At 37.6% G+C, this 21,585-nt stretch overlaps 1 protein-coding gene across 2 annotated transcripts in view; it reads left to right on the top strand.

The window, feature by feature from the left end:
- The window catches only part of LOC109439125 (broad substrate specificity ATP-binding cassette transporter ABCG2), a 56,287-nt gene that overhangs the window by 15,091 nt on the left and 19,611 nt on the right, over positions 1 to 21,585 (top strand). For both annotated transcript variants that reach the window (XM_074323715.2, XM_088791866.1), the window contains exons 2-7: positions 7,460 to 7,681; positions 12,383 to 12,442; positions 13,051 to 13,165; positions 13,796 to 13,948; positions 16,287 to 16,444; positions 21,102 to 21,253. In XM_074323715.2, the coding sequence (XP_074179816.2) occupies positions 7,479 to 7,681; positions 12,383 to 12,442; positions 13,051 to 13,165; positions 13,796 to 13,948; positions 16,287 to 16,444; positions 21,102 to 21,253 (841 nt within the window). In that variant the 5' untranslated portion in view covers positions 7,460 to 7,478. The remainder of the gene's footprint in view (positions 1 to 7,459; positions 7,682 to 12,382; positions 12,443 to 13,050; positions 13,166 to 13,795; positions 13,949 to 16,286; positions 16,445 to 21,101; positions 21,254 to 21,585) is intronic.

Genomic DNA, 21,585 nt, shown 5'->3' with positions numbered 1-21,585 from the left:
TATAATATATTATGTAAATATGTAAAGATTCCTCATGATCACTAAAGGTAAAAAGGGTTTGGTTTGGGTTTTTTAATGAACTTTTGGAGCATATAGTTAATGTAATGGTATATTCACTTTTAGAAAATATATTAGGAAGGCTCATCCTGTAAGTGGCCTGAGGTGACCTCTGAAAATGGTTCGCTAGTTGCTTGAACCAGAGAACCCCACAAAATCATGTAAATTGAGAAGTTCAAATCTTCGTGTTCATTTTAAGAACACTCGTGAAATTGCCCAGGCCACCATATCTGGAAAACCACCAAGTATCTAAAGGATGTCACATTACAAAAGCAATGTGTGCCATTCCCCGGTTACAATGGTGGGGTTGATAGGTTTGCATAGTGGGGTTCAACACAGGGTCGGTGGCCCAAAAAGAGTGTAGAATTTTTATTGTACATGCTTAAAAATGCAGAGAGTAATGCTGAAAGTAAGGTTTTAGATGTAGACTCTCTGGTCATTACACATCCAGGTGAACAAAGCTCCCAAGATGCAGCGCAGAGTTTACAGAGCTCACGGGCAGATTAGCCACTTGACACACTGAGATGGTCCTCACTGTAAAAGAGCAGTTTGTTCCTAAATCAGAAGAGGAGGTTGCACAGAAGAACAAACCCTCCCAGAAGAAACTGAAGAAACAAAAACTTAAGGCCCAGCAGTAATTCAGCATCAAATCAATGCTAATAAAAGTAAAAAATATATAGTAAGACAAACACATCCTATCCCATTTCTTATGGCATTGGTCACGTAGGGCCAGTAATTCGAAGACATCATCACTGAAGGGCACAATGCCATCTCGGCATACAAATAAGAAGTTGGCAAGGCACTCAAGATGTTGACTGTCTTTGTTGTTCACACAAAGAATTTCAGTGCTATTCAGGGCTGGATATACCCTAATTATTAATGCCACACGGCAGAAATTTTATGAGTAAATGAGGACTTAAGAATAATTTTAGTTTAAGTGTCTTTTCAGAAAGTGTCAGTATTTTAGTGTTTTAAACTTAGTACTTGTTAGAAACAAAATGAATCGCCCCCCACCCCACCCCCCAAAAAAAAGAGATCAAATAAAACCAGGAACAATGCCTAGGGTTGGCCCTGGCAGAGAGCCACTGGAGAGCCTGTGTTTTTATTAATAACTTCTTTTGAGCTTTCAATGGCAATTGATATAGTTATCACTTTTTCCTCTGTGTAGTTTCAGCACATTTCAACGTTTAACATGATAATGTTTGAAAGACTTAGTTCTTAGTGTTAAATAAGAAGTTAGAGTATTTGCTACTGTAAGAATATCATCACTGGAAACCGCTTTATTTTATATTAAACTATTAATTATATATTTTTTGAATATTTTTGAGATGTAGAGCTGCTTCCAATATCTAGAAATGTTTAATTAGTGTAAACACACCTAACTTAAAAAAAAAAAAAATAGCCCTTTATATGATTTCCAAACTAACATTTAGAACTCTGCGTAGTCAGAACTATAGATTAATGCTGTTTCTCAAGCCAGAGATTGCGGAGCTCCCCTCAGGCCATTCAATTTACAGGGTGAAAAGGCTGCCTTTTCCTGCACCATTGATTTTACTCAAAAATTTGAGGACTCAGTATTTTTATACTAAAACACCAACGTATTTTGGAATAAATTCTTATGAAGTTTTAAAACAGGAAATTTTAACAGGAAACTCCTGCTTCCTTATTTGGTTATTCTTCAGACCACTCTTCTTGCACCCTTCCTGAAGACGAGGCACTTTCATAGGTCTTATGTTAATGGAGAGAAAGCACAGTGTTGTAGGGACACCAATATTATCCGACAGATTTTGAAGTGTTTTCAGTTTATATTCTAGCACTCAAAACTCAGGGTCAAGTTTTGACAAAAGATACTTTTAAGTCGTACTAAATATCAATACTACAATAGTATTTCTACGTTAGATTGGTCAACGAATCACACCAATTTCTAATAGTCTAAAAATGAACTATGATGTCCTAGTGATCATGCACCTACATTTAATAGGAATTAAATGTAACTTTTGTGATCAGCTTTTGATTTACAGAGAACATCATATATCAAGAATTTTGATATGAAATGATTATTTCTACTCACTGTGCACTTAGGTCAATTGACTGATGAATATGGATAATAAAAATTATCCAAAATGTAGATATGACAGCATGTGACACATGCTGAGTGGAAGAAATACTATGAAACACATGTGTTTATATTAGTTTGAAAAAAGATGTGGGCTTATAGGTAAATAATATGTTACTACATATTAATAACTTAGCAATAACTGGTCTCTCAACTACTGGTTTCATATCTTTGCAAAATATACTTAAGATACATTTTATAGTAATGGGGGCCTTTTAAATATAAGTTGTTTTGTCCCCTGCATTCTTGATATTTCAATACTTCAGATCAGTCAGAACTTTGTAGACAGGCCTGAAATTTTCTTGAGTACTTATTTATTTATTTATTTTTTCGCATTTTGAAGCTAAGAAAACCACTTTTTAAGTATTGAATGTCATTACATGTCTTTAAAGTTCCCTGTGCTTTGGTTTTGAACTAATTTAGTTGTCTTTTCTCTGTATATGTTGTGTAATTTTTTACTTTCAAATGGCAGTACTTCAATTCCATCAGGATTTTTTGGTTCTGTGCAAAATTTGGGAGAAACAGTGATGCAAACTAATATTTACCTTTGGAGCACATTTCCTAAACATATGTGTATCTTCCTGATTATGTTTACTTAGGCAAATGTTCAATTTTGTTTGCATTCCTTGAGAATGTGTTTACTTGAAAATAAAAGCAATCCAGATGTGTATCTAAATATTAGGTAGAATCTAATCAATGATTTTAAAATTTCCTTGGATAATCCATAAAATGAATAATTTAAATACAGATAAATGAGAATTGGCAATATATTACAGTGATAATTTTGTATTATTCAGAAAAAAATTTAAAGCAAATTCCTCTTTTTTTCTTTTGGTATTTCATTGTTAATGAGATATAGTTTTAGAATAAAATTTTATTCTCCAAGGGAAAAAAAAGAATCACTTCATTGGGCCTTATTTTTTTCTCTTGGGCCTTATTTATAGACTTTTTCACATAAGGAACAGATTACCATCTATAGACAAAATGATTTGTTGTGTAATTTGTGGGAATAAAGGGAGTTGTTAGTTTTTACCTTTGCCAAGTTATCTCTTGCTTATTATGCTTCCTAATCATCACAAATTTAAATGTGGCCTAAGGGCTCAGTTTTTTCATTTCTTCTCTAGCTACAGTGTAGAGGAGAGAAAACATTGCCTCTACTCTCTTAGGTTCGTGATTAGGGCCTGCCAATTAAATTGGTAACAGACAGATTTAACCAAGTGAGAAGGGAGTTCACAGAAAAATGTAACTCAAGGGGACCTTTGAATTTGGGGCTTAAAACCATCTTAATAAGAGAAGGGGAGGGGTTTGTAAAAGGCACTTATGGGATAAGAAATGGTTTTTAGGAAGGATAAATGGCCCTTAAAAGAATAGGTGGGAAATATTATAGTTTTGTGACATGTCTGTTGAGGTATGGTGCTAACTTCTCTTTGTCTCAGGTTATAAGAGTCAATCTCACCTGGTTGCTTTTGGGGTGATTTATGACAATTACGTTCTTTTGGGAGGTCTGCTTTTAGGAAGATAAGTGATTTCAGGAAGTCTGATGCCTTCAGCCGAATATAACTGTTCTGCCACAGTGGTGTATTCCACAGTCACTCTCCTTCTGACCGTGTCCAGTTTCAGGGCCTTAACACAATTGTGGGGGTCCCTAGGACCTCTCCTGTGAACTGGAGAACATCCAAACCTGTGCTTCATCTCCGCTTGGATGTCTAAAACGCACATGTTCCAAGCAGAGCTTCCTGATCGTGTCCTTAATCAAAGTGAATCAAACATTTCTAGGAGGGGATTTTCAACTCTTGTCAGTGTTGCTGGTAGTTTGCCTCAGAGAGGACGAAGAAATGATCATTAATACATTAAAACCATGTAATTGTTCACACTTTAAAAGGGTGGATTTTATAGTTTGTGAATCATATTTTAATAAAAAAAATTGTTCATTGGATACATCACTTTGGTAGTTGCCTAATTTTGTCAAGAGTATCTTTGATATGAGAGTGGGGTGGGGTGAAACCTGACTGGAGTGGGTTCAGAATGAATTTGAGGGAGACGAATTAGAGGGCACTAGGCAGTGGCTGTAGGGCTTTTATTTTATTTATTTATTTCTTTTTTGAGAAAAAAGTATGACTCAAAGGGGTCATACCTTTGGGGCTTATAACATCATAATAAGGGAAGGAAAGAAGAACTAGGGAGAAGAATTACAGAATATTTATAATCAGTAGAAAAGGAAATAATTGATGCAGGGGAGAAAAAGTGAGAGGTGGTGGCAATGATTGGGGAGACATCCTTGAGGAGGCAGGAGGGAATGAGAAGCAATGCATAAGTAGAGGGTTAACCTTCGGTAGCAAAAGGAGGCCTAGAAGAGTTCGCCTCTGATATGTAGAGGGAGTGGGCTGGAAAGTTAGGACATGGATGAAAGATGGTGTAAAAAGGAAGGGTGGGTGGGTGAAAAGAGGTCTTTATTTACAGTGCCAAGGTGGGAGCCTGCATGGCTGTGGTAGTGGGGAGGGCAAGATCATTAGAGGAGAGAAGCTCAGGGAGCTGGGAAGGTGAAGGACAAAGGTCTATTTGGATTTTGAAATTGCCTGAAGCCAACAAGATATTAACCTTCAAAATTGTATGTGACAGTGTAAATCCATCGATGCCTGTTGGAAAACAGTTCACACTTGGATGCTCAATTAAATGTGGGTTTGTAGCATTTTTTAAAAAAAGTTAAGGAGCAACACAGTATTGTATGATGAAGACCCAAGAGGGTGTGGTCGTTGGTCATCCATGAGAGTCTACTCAGTTTTTAACCAAAGCTATACCTCCCTGGGATGTCTCAGACATCTAAAACTTACCACATTGGAGCTGAGCCTTTCAACACAGGTGGGGTTTTCCTGTATTTATTCTGCTTTGGGGTTCCTAGAACTTCCTCATTCTGTGGCATCAGTTTTGGAAAATGCTTGGCCAGTAGTTCTTCAAATATTGATTCTGCTCCATTGTATTCCCCACTTTTTAGTATATGTTCTGCTGAAGCGAGCACTGTTTTCCCCACTTTTAAGTCTTCAGTTACATGTGTATGACAGATCTTTTTCATCATGTCCCATGTGTTTCTTATGCTTTTAAAATGTAGTTTTCATTGTTTTCAGTCTGGATTTCTTTTTATTTTCCATAGAGATAATTTTCATCCATGCTTCAATCTGGATGTTTTCTACATACTAGTCTACTACTAATTCTCTTTGAGTATCAGTAGCTAAACTGCTGTTAAACTCATCTATTGCTTTTTATAAAATATGTAGATTCTGATTCTTTGGAAATAGCCTGTCTTTTTATTTCCTCTCTAAAATAGTATATTATGCAGTTATTTTAATGTCAATGTCTGATGACTTCAGTCTGTATTACCTGTAGGTCTATTTCTATTTTCTTGTTTTTGGAACATTAGGTCCTATTTCTCAAATGCCTGGTTGTTTATTGAAAATTTGGATTATGTATTTTTTTGACGGTGGATTTAACTCCTAGTATCCAAATAAAGTATGAGCAGATCGCTCTGATTCAGTAGAGGCTGGTCTGTTTCTGGGCTGCCCACATTGCCAGGGCATAGCCCTTCAGGGATCTCAAAAACCCCTTCTGGGATTCTAGGGCCCCTCCTCTTTGGTATGCTTGCAATTTCAAATTTTCTCTCCCTAGCCCTGACAGACTGCTGAAATAGTTCCTCAGCTATTTTTAGCCTCCAGCAGCTTCTTTCTACCTGTTTTCTTCTGAGTTTTGCCCCGTGTGTGCAATTTGCCTGGATAGGAAAGGGCACAGAATGCTGGCTTTCCCTCTGTTTTTTCCTCCTTTCCAGGATTTTGGTTCCTTATAAGTCCTGGCTGCTTTTGTTGCGCTCATCAGAGAGAACTCTTCAAACTGTTGCTTCTTATATTTTATCTACTTTTATAGTTATTCTTAGGAGGGTGATTGGTTTGGAACAGCTGCTCCGTCACAGCCAGAGAAAAAGTTCTTCGTGGATGACTTTGATTTTTAAAAATTAAAAACTAGGTTTCCAAAACAAACAAACAAACAAACAACCCCCCCCCCAAACACAAAAACACACAACAAAACTCAGTTTCCCGAAGTTTTCACATTTCAAACCTATTCACAAGCTATTGAATTCGCCTTCTGCCTAATTTCCTACTCTAATAAAACCTTTTAAAGGAGCTTTTTGTAACTGCCTTAATGAAACCTTTAAATTCATTTATAAATTTAATACTCAGTTTTTCTTTCAAATTCTTTAGCTGCTTAACTATTGGTTTGATCTTCTGAATCATTTTTACACTTAATTCTAAATCTTCCTGGATTTAAATATGTTCATCCATTAAGGAAATGATTGTGTCATCTCAAATAATTCTGGAGTTTATCTTCTTAGCTGATTGAAGGAGCGTCAGTGATATAAGCCTGGAGCTATACATTCAGAGAAGTTTCTCTTGTTCCTGACTGCCTGGCTAAGCTCCTTTTTGTAATAACTATGTAGAAATCCAAAATTAAAACAATAATAACCAAAACCAAAAACCGGGTGATGGTGACCATGTAGTCTGTCCCGATCTTGGATCATAGTATAATATGCTTTTCACACTCGCCAGGTTTATAACTCCCACTTAGGTTTCTCCTGCTTCATGAATTTTATATAATTTTCAAACTCTCCCTATTTAGTTGTTAGATATTTCATTGACACTTAATTGAAGTTTATGTGTTGAGAATTGTGTCTGCCTCCTTAATATGGGTTACAAGGTTGTTCCTAACACAGTGATGGGGACTGTCCACTGGAACTGGAGTTATTTTAGTGCAGTTTAAAATGGAGTTTTTAAAAAGTTAATATATCTTATTGAGCACAACATATCAAAAATATTTTTAGTTAACATGTAGTCAATGTAAAATTGATTAATCAGGTATTTTATATTCTTTTTTTAAAATTTGGATTTCTGTTCTTTTCATTATTTTTTGAGACACAATTGACATGTATCATTAGTTTCAGGTGTAAACATAGTGATTCAATATTTGTATATATTGTGAAATGATCACCACAATAAGTCTAGTTAAATTCCATCACCATAGTTACTAGTTTTTCTCTTACCATGAGAAATTTTAAGATCTACTCTCAGCAACTTTGAAATATATAATACACTATTAACGCTACTTACTTTGATGAGCATAACATCCCCAGGACTTATTTTATAACTGGAAGTTTATACCAAAATGGACTTGTTTTAAGGGTACCTAATGTTTATAATCTCATTTATCTGGGCTATCAGCTTACTGTTGCTTTTCCCTCTGCAGAAAGGCAGAAACTCTCAGGATGTCTTCCAGTAATGACCAAGTTTCTATCCCAATGTCACAAAGAAACACCAGCGGCCTCTCTGGGACGCCGTCCAACGACCTGAAGTCATTTACTGAAGGAGCTGTGTTAAGTTTTCATAACATCTGCTATCGAGTAAAAGTGAAGAGTGGCTTTCTACTTGCTCGAAAAACAACTGAGAAAGAAATACTAATGAATGTCAAGTACGTGCATGAATTTTTATGTAAATCGCTTTGTTGACATACAGTGAACTGCACAGGTTTTGCCTGTTACAAGTAAGGTGCATAGACACATACTTTCATTTGGCTCAACTGGGAGTGAAACGTTTGAATCATATATTAGGTTTATGTTTAATATTTAAAAGAATTGTCAGACTATTTTTAATGTTATACTGTGTGCATAACCAAACAATTTGAGAATCCAAATAATTTGAGAAAGCAAATAATTAACATTTGTCATTTAGTTTTCCTCGGTAAGCTTGGTGGTTTCGTGGACAGAGAACCTGGCTGTATGACTTACAACCTCTTGATCATGGATATAATTTTAATCTGTGCATTTTAGTTTTCTAATCTGTGACATAAAAGATCTATCACTGTACTTTATGAGCAATACACATTAGGTTCCTAATACACTTTATGTCCTTTATGTTCTAGAGGCAAGAGTCATGATGTTGAAATGACAATATATTGTGAAAGTACTATGATTTTCAAATAGATTTGTTTCAAATAAGTAGCCTGTTTATATAGTTGTTTATAATCTATAACGATTTACCTAATGCTTTCCCCATTAGACAGGTAGACAAATTACTTAAATACCGTATATGACATCTCTAGCTTAGCTTAAGTACGCAGTTGAAGTCCAGAGTAATGGAGAATTTAGGATCCAAATCGATACCAACTATGATATTCATTCTCGTCTTCCAGCAGTGAATTCATTTAGTGGTGGTGGAGTGGGCAGTAGCATGGTGTGTGGGGTGCAGGGGGATGAGAATAGAACTTAGTTAGTACCACATATCTGTCTTCTTTCACAGATGAGAGCCATTAAAATTGCTCGTGTTTTTCTCATTTCTAGAGAATTGAGCCTGATTCTTCCTCTCTGGAGTGGGGAATGCATCTGGGTTTGCTGGGACAGCATAGCCTATGTGTTTTGTTTTGTTAATTTGTTTTTCTAATAGGGGAAATAATTATTCATGCAAAAAAACAAGCAACTTTTTCTAGCTCTCTGAGATTGGAAGAGTGGTTATAAGAGCACTTTGGCCAGGTATGGTGCAAATCTATATATTGTATTAGGATGGTGCAAAAGTAATTGTGGTTTTTTTCAAATTTTTTTTAACCTTTTAAACCGCAGTTACTTTTGCATCAACCTAATAGAATCAGGTATTTGCTTGATGCATTCTATGGGATTGTGGTTTTATCTGTTACTAGCAGTCAACTGCTCCCAGAAGGCTAGGAAATAAAAAAAATAGGAGCGAATGTTTTTGGATGTGGGTGGGGAAGAGACGATGGGGATCTGAGATTGATTGGGTGGTGGTGAGGTCAGGGGCTCGTAGGATTAGATAGACCGTTGTTCATACAGCAACACCTTCTGTCATACCTACTTCCTTGTGCTGGTTGAGAAACCCTGACTAGGAAAATAGGGAGAGAAATGATAGACACAAAGATTTCATCTTTTGCTACATGCCTAGTTAGAATTGACTGACCTTTTTGAAAGGTGACAAGATTTTTGTGGAACATAACAATGAAGACAGTGTTGGTCACTTTAGATTTTGTGCTAAGTGGAAGGTGACAAATGGTTTGACTATGTGCAGGTAGAATAGATTAAAAATGCATATTGTGCAAGTATACATTTATCTTGTTTGTTTTAAAGTCAGTTGATCAGTAACCTGATATAAAAAATTGTCATCTGATCAAGACTTCTTAATGTTTTTATGGTGCATTGGCAATCTTTAATTTGTTTTTTTAATAGGGGAAGTAATTATTCATGCAAAAAACAACTAACTTCTTCCAGCAATATTTGAGTCCATCTTTACCTGCATTTTTTGGTTCATAAAAACCGTATAAACTTTTTTTCTTTTATTAACTATTTTTTAAATTTTCAATTATAGATGACATAGAATATTATATTAATTTCAGGTGTGCAGCATAGTGATGAAACATTTATATACCTTACAAAGTTATCGGCCTGATAAATCTGGTAGGACACTACATTTTTTTCGCTTACTGATATTTCTGGTTTAGTCATCCATCAGAAAAGTCATTCCTTTTATTCCATGCAGCATTTCTAATTTTTCTCCTATCTGCTGTCTTCTACTAAATAAAATAGCATTTCTGGGATGGGAGAAAGATTGCTCTCATTTCTCTTAGTTTTGACTTGTGTTTGATCACACCACAACCATTCAAAATAGTAAAATATTCCCCAAAAAGCTGGTGAGGATCTTGATTTTTATTTTGCCTTTGGACATTCTGTAATGTCATTTTTAGAACTAAATAACTAGAACTTGATGTCCTCTTTGGGGGGAAGAAGATAAAACAAAATTTGACTATGAGAATTCAAAATGGTGAGATTTTGCTACCTTATGACAAACGTTTCTGTTATGCTTAGTTTGTCTCCATACCCAAATTTGAGCCTTTTTCTCACCAATGCTGAAGGTCTGTGGAAAAAATGGTGCATTCCAGTAGACGTGTGGATATCCTATAATCTTCAGAGAAATTCGCTTTCTTTCTTTCTTTCTCTTTCTTTCTTTCTTTTTTTCTTTCTTTCTTTCTTTCTTTCTTTCTTTCTTTCTTTCTTTCTTTCTTTCTTTCTTTCTTTCTTTTTGTGGAATTAATTTTCTACTTGGAGATTTTAAAAAAATTATAGTTTATTTTGAAATGATTTCAAAGTTAAGCCTTGCAGAAACATACTTTTACCTAGATTTCCCACCTGTTATCACTTCACTGCACTTGCTAGTCATTTTGTCTCTTTACATGCCCACTGTCATTAGGATTTTCCTGAACCATTTGAGAGCAAGCCGTCCACATGGTGCTCTATTATCCCTAACTCCTCCACCGTATATTTTTCAGAAATAAGGACCGTCTCCTATAGAATCTCTCGGTCATTGTCTAGGATCCGCCCAGGGAAAGCAAAGCCTCATAATGGATGCAGTGGTGGGTCCTACGGGGCCGCTGGTCAACCGCCCCTCACGTAGCTGACTGACCACCATATCCTGTCTCCTCAGTCTCATCCAACCTGGGATTTTCCTGTTCTGCCCCAGGTGAAGTTAACCTTGATCTCATGGTCACGTTGGTGTCTGCCAGCCTTCACCACAAGGTCACCACTTTCCATTTTGTAATTAATAACTATTATGAGGGGAGATACCCTGACGTTATTCCCAAACCCTATTCCTCATTAAACCTGAACACACCCGCTTCAGCCACCATTGATGACTCCTGCCTGAATCAGCAATAACTATCACGATGATGGTTACCAGAGGGTGATTTTCTGTTTTCATCCTACTCTTCTGTGTGGGTTAGTTTGCATTCTACTAAAAAGAAAAAGCTTCATTTGTCATCTCTTCATTCATTTACTTATATCAGCATGGGCTCATGGATTTGCATTTTATTCAGTAGCATTTAATAGTAATGCATTATCATTATTTATCTTAATAATCCTATTGTTCCCTATTTGGTCAGAGGGAAACCTTTCAAGGTAGGTTCTGGGTTTTGTTGTTTTGAACTCATTTTTTTTTTTTTTTTTGGACATATTCTCTGTTTCTTTGAGTATTTTGTTGGCACTGCAAGAAGTTCCAGGCTCACTGTGTGCTTAGCCTGCCTCAGACCTGAAATGAGCCGATGTTCCTTTTTGTGGAGTTTTGTATTTATAGCCATGACCTAGGTGTTTGGAATGTTCATTGCTCCTGGGATGTCATAGCTTCTAGGGCTTCTCAGGGGACAGACCTAGGGAATATACGTATGTATTACGTGTACCTACATCTAAACCTTTTTGTATCTGTCTGTGTATATGGATTAAAACCCACGACACCCAATTCCTGTCTAATGCCCCAGGGTTATTTCCATATTCCTATCTTTATAAAATGTGTTGTGAGAAAGTGAAAAACCTGGGTCTCATTATTCTTAATATACTGACTGATTTGCTTAGTCAATTTTTTTATTCGTTAGTAGAAGCAATCTCCCCACCCTCCAGCTGTCTCCTCTTTTGCTCCCACCTCTCTTTGCAGCCTGTGTTCATAGGTGCCGAGGTAGCTGCACCCCCACCCAGCACTTCCATCACCTTCGCACTAAGAAGGGAAGATAAAGTCTAATGGAAATGACTGATGTATTATTTGAACATGATATAATAGGAGGGAATGTAACTAGGTTTTCTTTCCAGTGAGGCTATGCCTAATTTCCATATGTTTTTTCTTTCTTCTTGACATTTGTTTTTATTGAAAGGACTTGGGTTTCCTATAAGTAATCATCATTTATAAAAATGTACAGACTCCTTTCTTTAGCAAATTTTGAGTGTCTCCTAGGTACCTAGGGAACTGAGCCATTTTTCTTATAGGTCCCAACTGGTAATGACATTCTTTGTAGACTAGACTTCTATTAATTGACCATTTCTTTTCTCTTCCTTTAAAAGGTGGTTTGTTGGGATGGCCGGTTAGCTCAGATGGTTAGAATTGAGCCAGTCCCAGAGGGGGAGGCATTAACAAGGAGCTCTTAACAACAACGTTGCCGGTTCGGTCCCCACATGGGCCACTGTGAGCTGCGCCCTCAAAAAAAAAAAGAAAAAAAAAAAGAAAAGTTGGTTTGGCTTGTTTTGTGCTAATTTCATCAACTTTTGTTGAGTGTACTAAATGCAAACCATAAATTAGTAGAACCGGATTTAAAGTGACCCAGTAAATCAGTCTGTTTCTGTATTTGCAGTGGGATCATGAGACCTGGCCTCAACGCCATTCTGGGACCCACAGGTGGAGGCAAATCTTCGTGAGTATAACGAGTATCCGGAAGCCTTTTCTCTGCAGTGTTAGTGTGCGTTGAAAGATCACTTTTAGGAGAGCAGGTCTTTGCTGAGCATCAGTACGTGTCTAGTCTGGTTCTAGGTGCTATGGATCCCTTGCAGTTATGCCAGCTGTGGTTCTGTCCTAGGAGTAGGAAACTTGAATAATAGGAGGTGATAAGGTAATTGACATTTGAGTTAATGAGGTGGAAAAGGGAGGGGATAAAATTGAAAGTGGGGAGATGGACCCAAAGGCAAAAGTGAAGGCTCAGTCTCAGGTAAAAGCGCACATTGCCTGTGTTGGCTTCACCAAGGTTGACAGCCTGGAGGGCAGTGTGGGAGGTCTATGCTGGATCAGCCAGCAGTGCCCTGCTTTATGTTCTTGGGCTTTATTGTAGCATAGAGTCCAAAAATAAAAAATAAATAGAAAAAGAAAAAAAAAGGAAGGTGACAATTTAAAAAGTACATAATTTTAGTTGAAACATAGAATTTTTTGATCAGTTAACTTTCTAACTTGCACAAAATTTGGATTCAGAGTATCTGAGAGATATAGTCCGAGGTGGAGGGGAAAAAAACCATGTGTTTCCTTTCATAGGCTGTTGGATGTCTTAGCTGCAAGGAAAGATCCACAGGGACTATCTGGAGACGTTTTGATAAATGGAGCACCTCAACCTGCCAATTTCAAATGTACCTCAGGTTATGTGGTACAGGTAAGTATGTGTGGATTTGCATTTTAGAGTTGTCCTCTTTCTATGTGGGCAAGTACCGTGGCTGATAGTTTGGTTTGCTTCCCATTGATGACATGACATGGGTGTAGAGCCATCTTTCTTTGCACCAGATTTTGATAATCTCCCGTAAGACATAGAGTAGTGTTACCTGAACATGCAGGGAGAATCTAGAATAGGACTCTTGTAAGCACAGTGATGTTAGTTCTCCTGGTGGCATATGACTCTCATAGGGGCCATGATGTCACTTCTAGTTACCGTATTTCCAGAAGATACACTGTTTTACTGTTTTCCTTGTATTTAGCTCTCTCCTTCCCCTAGCTTAGAAAGATATTTTGGCAAATCCTTGCATAAAGCAGTCTGGAAATGTCTGCTAGTAGTAATCATAGTTATGTTTATTCTATCTGGGTGTACAGATAGGAAATAAGAATTAATTCCATCAGGCTTTGCAGTTCTCTGTATACGGGAGTTACTGTGATTTGTATCATTGCTAGTTCATCATTATCTATAACTCTCCCCGGTATATTATTTTTGTGGATTAAGTTACATATACTAAAGAGTGATGGTACTAGAAAAGACCTGATATGTCTTGTTAAAATGCCCTTTTTCCTTAAGGATGATGTTGTGATGGGAACTCTGACAGTGAGAGAAAATTTGCAGTTCTCAGCAGCTCTTCGGCTCCCAACAACTATGACAAATCATGAAAAGAATGAACGGATAAACAAGGTCATTCAAGAGTTAGGTCTGGCTAAAGTGGCAGATTCCAAGGTAATGTGGAAAAACCTGATGGTATCATCTCCAGGCAATAGGACCTCCGCAGTGTGGCTAGTGTAACTCTTAGTCACATGTTTTCTGTAATGTGTGTGGTCAAAAGTGGCTGCCTGCCTTAGGGTGAGAAAAGTGACTAGTTACGTAATATGGAGGTGGGAATTAACCAGGAAAACAGTCAAAAAATGACTGAATCCTGGAAATGAAGTATGGCATGTGGTCCAGTAGGTAAAAGTGTTCTTTGCAAGGACACGTGTCTATTCCATGTGATTATAGCTCGTGATCGTCCCCCACACAAATTGTTTAGGTCCTGTCACATTCAGTGTCTGTACACTAACTTCTTTCTTTCTGCTTTCTCCTTCCCCTTTTAGCTATTCTTCCTCTCTTCCTCCAGGGGACTTTGTTGCTTTGGAGGTGTATTTCTGGAATTTATAAATTACAAAACTTCATGGGTCTTGATGTATGTTTTTCACTTTGCTATAATTTGGCTTCCAAAATTATTTCATTAAAATTGGTGCTTATTACTAATTTGTGTAGCACTGAAGTTGTTTTTCTACAGGGTTTCTTTTGGCACTTTGTCTCGCATCCATCTTTTCCTCCCTCTCTCCCTTCTGCCAATATCAGTGGCATGTGCTGGGCTCTCTTAAGTTTTGTAGGCAACAGTTATGGCAGGAGAGACAAGAAGAACTCCTTATGTGGGTTGTGCAGTATCAGGAAGAGGAAATGAGACGAATGAGTGAACTTTACAGTTGATGAATAGATATGGACGATTTGCTGGGAAGACATCTGAAGCTCTGGGTGAAGATGAGCTGTTTAGATTCTGATGGCTCCCGTTTAATCCCCTGTGATATCATTTACTTAGAGGGAATGAAGACTGGGGGTATTCTTCTGGCTGCTGCGTCATACTATACTTTCTGACAGTCTTTTCTATAAAGTATATTTTGCTGTATTTTGTTTGGTAGAATACCTCCGAGATTCTTCATTGTACCATTTATTTTCGTTTCAAGAGTGATTGGGTTTCCTTTGCTGGGGCTCTGTTTATTAGATTTTATCATTCCAGTAAGGTGCTTTCCATTCTTTACCTTTAGGCAGTCATTGTCCTGAGTTCCTTGCATGTATTTCCAAGGAATATAAGCTGAAGACAGTTGTTGACTTCTTAGAATTTATTTATGTAATTGATTGAAACAACACATTAAGAATGTTTATGTTTTATGAAATTTTAAATGTAACAGAAATATAGAGAGAATCATCTCATTACTACAGTTTTGATATGATTATAGTATAATTAATATAATAGTATGATTACTAATAACTTTCACCTAGATTTCTCAGTTGTTAACAACTTTTTCAATAATGGCTTCAGGTTTTTCTTTCTGAAGTAATTTAAGCAAAGTTATAAATATCATATGTCACTCCTGAATATTTGTTATGCACTTTTGAAAAAGATATTTGGCTATGTTACTACACTATCATTGTTAACTAACAAAATTAATAATATTTGATATCAGCTATATAGAGCTCATATTCATTCACATTTCTCCAATTCTCTTTCCATGCCTTTTATTGCTCAATTGTTATTGGATAAAATCAAAGGCATAACTACCATTTGAATATTCTCTGTAGAAGACTCTTAGTATAAGAATTGTTGCTTATCTCCTGCCTTTCCCCAAACCTTCCTGTTCTCCCAACCGCATACAGGGCCCTTGAGTGTTTGAAAAGACTGAGCCAGTTGCCCTGTAGAATATTCTGCTTTCAGAATTTGTCTGAAAGAATAAGTCGGGAATTCTGTGGTTATTTAGGGTTTAAAAGGGGTCAGTTTGGGAAGCTTATGGTGATTTAAGTGGTGCTAATGTGAATGGTAGAAAGTGCACTTCCTTAGTTGCCACCCCCCAGCTCTTGTAACTCCACATGAGGACTTTTTTTTTAAGTCGGGTAGGAAGCGGAGGGTATTAGAAGAACTAACAAATTATAGATGCTTTTACCTTTTCTTACCCTATCTTTATCTCTGTTTTCAGAATGAGATTTCACTATGTAAGGGCCACATTATTTCAGTTCTAACTTCCATCTTAAAGCTAAACTTTTGATGTGATAAGAAACATATAGAATGATTTGAAACATGGTTTTATATCAGGCTTAGCCATGTACCAGCTCTGACCTGAGCTTCACTTTACCTGTCTAATTAAGGAGAAACCTACCTCCCAGATACTAATTTATTTGCTGTTCAGAATAAATGAGGATATGAGATAACGTGCCTCTTACAGGTTTGGCTTATGTAAGGAACTCAACAAATGACTGGCTGTGGTTGTTATTGTTAATATTGATGATAATTGTGTTTTAGGTTGGAACTCAGTTTACCCGCGGGGTGTCTGGAGGAGAAAGGAAAAGGACTAGTATTGGAATGGAGCTTATTACAGATCCATCCATCTTGTTCCTGGATGAGCCCACAACTGGCTTAGACTCAAGCACAGCGAATGCCGTCCTTTTGCTCCTGAAGAGGTAAATGCTATGGGAACATTATTCTTACATTCATGCAATATCTGATCACCTGCTGTGTACCAGACATGATTCTTGGTGCAGAAGATTTAGCAATGAGCACAGCAGACAAACATTTCTATCGTTTTTTTTTGGAGGTGAACAGTCAACTAACAAATGTAAGTGTTTCAAGAAAATGGAACAAGGTAAGAGTGTGGGGAAGACTGCTGTGGTGGGACTGAGGGTGCTGTATTATACAGCAGGATGGTCAGGGAAGTCCTCAATGATGTGCCATTGAGCTGTGAGCAAGACCTGGGGGTCTGGGGGAAAGGGTTCTAGTTGGAGGCAGTGGACAGTGGTCTTCTGGCAGACCATGACTAATGTGTCTGTAACATCAAGAAGCCAGAGGGACTGGAACCACTGACAGAAAGGGAGTTGGGCTTGTTAGTGTATTAGTTTTTGGGCTGCCATAACATGGTACACAGACTGGGTGGCTTAAATAATAGAAGTTAATTTTTTTCAGTTTTGGAGGCCAGAAATTTAAGATTAAGGTGTCTTCAGGATTATTTCTTCTGAGGCCTCTCTCCTTGGCTTGTAGGTAGCTGTCTTCTCCCTCTGTCTTCATTTCACCCTCCTTCGGTTTTTCTGTGTCCTTATCGCCTCCTCTTATAAGAACACTGCTTCTTACTGGATTAAGGCTCACTCATATGACCTTCTGTAGCGTTATTTACCTCTATAAAGATTCTACCCCCAAATAGAGTCACATTCTGAGGTGCTATTTCTTAAGAATTCAACATATGAAGTGTGTGGGGGGGTACAATTCAGCCCTTAGCATTTAGAATAAGACAGGAGATGGAATTGAGTGGGTGGCAGATAACTGTAGGCCACAGTGAGAACACTGGCTTTTCCTGTACCTATGTGACTTGGGAGCTTTCAGAGAGTTTTAGAAGGTAGGAATGGCAACCACATAGAGAACAGACTGTGTAATTGGGCAAAGGTGAGTGCAGGGAAACCAGTCAGTAGGCTGGTTGTATTAACTCAGTTGAGATGATTGTGGCTTTGACTAAGATGGTAGCGGTGATGTGGTAAGAAGTGGGTGGATTCTGGATCTATTTTGAAGATAGGACCAATGGGATTATCTCATGAATTGCACATAGGTTGTGAGTATTGAGAGCATGGATTCTAAGACTTGGGACCTGAAAAATGGAAGAATGGAGTAAAAGGAATGTCATTTCCTTTTGTCAAGAAAGACTCTGGGAGGATCATGTTAATAATAGGAATTTGAATATTTAACTTGTTGACATTTTTTTACATTATTTTTTTAAAGTTTGAATCTTACAGAAAAAATAGAATTGTTGGAAAAAAATCCCATATCGTCTTACGTAGATTCCACAACTCTTAGCATTTAATTCCTTTCACTCTCCCTCTGTCCCTCCCTGCCACATGTATATGGGTAGTTTTATTTGTTTGTTCATTTGTTTTTACAGGGTTGGTACACATTAGGAGCTCAATAAACGATAGTGGCTGTGGTTGCTATTGCTAATAATGATAATATGTGTGTTTTAGTTTGGAACTCAGCTTATCCCCATCCCCCCAAATCCTCTGGAGGGTAACTCCAAATTATCAGCACACTCCTTTTACATTATCACTTTCTTTACCTTCCAGCGAGGAAGTCACAGTGATACCATTGCCATCATTCAATCCATAGACTCCACTTAGACTTCAGCAGCTGTCCCAGTCTCTTTTTCCTTTCTGTCTGATGATCCTCTCCGTGGATACATTTTTCTAAGCCTGAGCAGTTCACAATCTTTCCTTGCCTCTCATGACCTCACCTGTCTTCAAGAGTACATTTCATAGGGTGGCCCTCAGCTGACCCCATCCAATAAGTTTTCTCATGATTAGATCAGGCCACGAATTCTTGGCAGGGAAACCACAGAAATGATGCTGTGTTCTTGGTGTATAACATCAAGGGCTGCATGGTTTTGATTTCTCCCACCATGGGTGATGTTATCCTTTACCTGGTCATGTGGATGTCTGCTGGGTTTCTCTGCTGTGAAATAACTACTTTTTTTCTTTGTAATTGACTAGCATTTTGTCAGAGGATGTAATCAAGTGTTAAACCAAAGTCCTGTTCCTTTTCAATGATCTCCCCAGCAGTTTTAGGATATACTAAAAACTCCTGCCTGTGTCACCTACTAGTCTGATGGTTACCAGGTGGTGATTTTGTATTTCCATCATTCTTTCCTCATACATTGTTCTTATTTATTTTGATGACCAAATTAACCCTGATTTGGCCAGTGGAACCCCCTTGAATCTGACACATGTCCGTTTGACATGTCTATGATTATTCTTCAAGTATTTCTTTACTTTTTGGTTAATAAGAGGTTCCAGGCTCATCTTATACTTTTCCTGTGCCAGATGTTTCTCTACGGAGCCCTAGTCCCTTCTGGTGTAGGTAAGAATTGTAAACCAAGGTCTGATTATATAGTGCTCCCTACTACTGGCGTGTCATTTCTTCTCGCCCACTTAGCAGACAGAGACAGGAAATACACATGTATGTGTGTGACTGTGTGTATATATAATATAGAAATATATTTCTACATTTGAAACATAGAAGTTCCTTATTAGGAAATATGTGTTGAACATATAGTGTGTATACATGCAGTTTCAATAAAAAGACACATAAACATACATCTGAAACTATTACTGTATTTGTTATTATGTATATATTTTTTAAATTCCACAAGGTAATATTTTCAATTTTAATCTAACAACTGAGTCTTCTTTTTGTCTGCACCCTTTTCCATGTTTGTAAGTGACTTTTCAGACAATGAGAAACTTGACTCCTATTATCTCAATATATTTTCTTACTTGCACAGCAACTAACTTAATTGTTCCATGTAACCAACCCTTGTGGCCATTTCTTCTGCCCACCATCCCTGGGAACCTCCCCTTCCACAGCCTCAATTTTGAAAAGCTGCCAGACAGTCTACCTATAGCATTCCCACCCGAGTATTACCTTGCTTTTTCTGATTGCCGTGCACTTGTAAGCAAGTCTTTCTGCTAGGATGAGAAGAAATGTGAAGATGGGAAGATTTCTAATATTTTCAAAATATTCAGTTTGAGATGTCAATTATATATATACATTGACCATCTCAAGTAATGGGTCTTGGGTTCAAGTTCAGTTAGAGAATTCATCCATATTATTTTTATCATCTGCAACTATGTTAACAGTGTTCATTAATGAATCATGAATTGGTAAAAGTACTGTAAATATTTTCACTATGTTTTGGCTGGTTATCCCATAAGCATCTTTGCTTATGCCTAGAGCTCTAACCCAATCTCTCTCTAGCTTCACTGTGTACACTAATCTCCTTGGGTCTTCTTAAAATGCAGAGTCTCCATTTCTTGTAGGAGATACTGATAATGATGCCATTGGTCCTCAGTAGCAAGACTCTCACACCAATCCACTTACCTACTTCCAGTTCTTTTTCAATTCCTTGTTGTCTACTGACTAAAGTTCCACCTTCTGAGTAAAGGGATTCATCACATGCTTGTTTTTTGATGCAGACTCTTTCATTAGCTAGCCTCCTCATCTCCCCAACCTAACTCTGCAATGATAGTGAACTACTTGTAGCTTCTTGAATAGACTGTGTCATCACACTCTTTGTTCTCTATGTTTCTTCGCCTTGACTACCCTTTTTATTTCTTCTGACTTATTCCTGTTGGCCACTTTAATATTCTCATATCATCTTCAGACTGTTTGCTTACAAGGGAATCTCAGGTATTTCTATTGCACATCATATTCAAATTACTGATTTACTGGCCTGATTGTCTTTGAGGCAGAACAAATGTGTATGTATTGCCAACATATGGTATGTGCATAGAAAATGCTTAAATTGAAGTGATTCTTCTCATAAAATATATTTAATTATAACAGTTTTTGAATAGTAGTTTTAGCCTTTGTTTCTTCTACCCATAAGTAGCAAATCCCATGTAAATGTAGTTTAGCAATGTTTTGGCCACGGTCCATTGAACCGCAGCCCCGCTCCTTACCAACTGTGACACACTGGGCCAGTTACTTTACCTTTAGGCTTGTCTGTAAAATGCAAGTAATAACACTGTTGGTACTGTCAGTATTGCCTCATAACAATATTGTGAAAATTTAGATGTGGGTACCTATATTCAGCAGAGACATAGTAAGAACTCAGCAATGTTAATTGTAGTGTTAGGACTGAAGATTGAACACCAATTCCTATAGAACCAGAAGACTTCAATGATCCATGAGACTGGAGCATCAATGATTGTTTTAATATTTAGTCCATGATAAGTTCTCAAATGTGAGTGTACTGACAACTCATCTGGGTGCTTGTTAAAAATAAGGATTCCCAAGACCCAGTAGGTCTGGGAAGACTGTTCAGGAATGTGCAGTTTTCATTCATGTTCTAGTTGATATTAGACCAGACCATTCATGGGACACACTTTCAGAAACCTTCATATTTCATAACAACATTGGATTTATCTCCCCTAACTCCCAGAGAGATAACAGGAGATGGGAAGTTAGTAAGAGAAAATCAAGTTGAACTAGGAATAAATGTAGTAGAGGCTGGAGTAAATTTCGCTGCTAAGAGGTGCACGTTTCAGATGATTAATGACTCGTTATTTTCTCACTTTCAACTAGGATGTCTAAACAGGGAAGAACCATCATCTTCTCCATTCATCAGCCTCGTTATTCCATCTTCAAGCTGTTTGATAGCCTCACCTTGTTGGCCTCAGGAAGAGTAATGTTCCACGGGCCTGCTCAGGAGGCCTTGGGGTACTTTGCATCAGCTGGTATGGTTGCCTTTTTCCTGCAGTGAGATCCTTCCTCAATAGAAAGAGAGCAGAGAAGGACGCTAGTGCTGTTTGATCGTTGGGTAGACACAGTATGGGTTCCACCACTGCAGAACATCTTTGGTCAGTTTGGTGCTAGAAGTTTTCTTCATTTTGCAGCACTGGCTTGTTATTTAGGCCTCTTTCTTGTCCTATTTGAGTATGCGTGCATACTCTGTGTACGTGTAGGACGGTTTCTACTGGGCCTATATCTGATCTGCTTGCCAGTTCTGGTGACCGTTTCCTAACAGTTCAATAAATATATTGGCCTCATAGCCAGTTATCTGTCAGTT

Source organism: Rhinolophus sinicus, chromosome 1 (genome assembly GCF_057876585.1).
Source record: "Rhinolophus sinicus isolate RSI-liver-muscle chromosome 1, RSI-T2T, whole genome shotgun sequence".
NCBI lineage: Eukaryota > Metazoa > Chordata > Mammalia > Chiroptera > Rhinolophidae > Rhinolophus > Rhinolophus sinicus.
The sequence above is the reverse complement of the archived record's forward strand: the minus strand, read 5'-3'. Positions and strand labels throughout refer to the sequence as shown.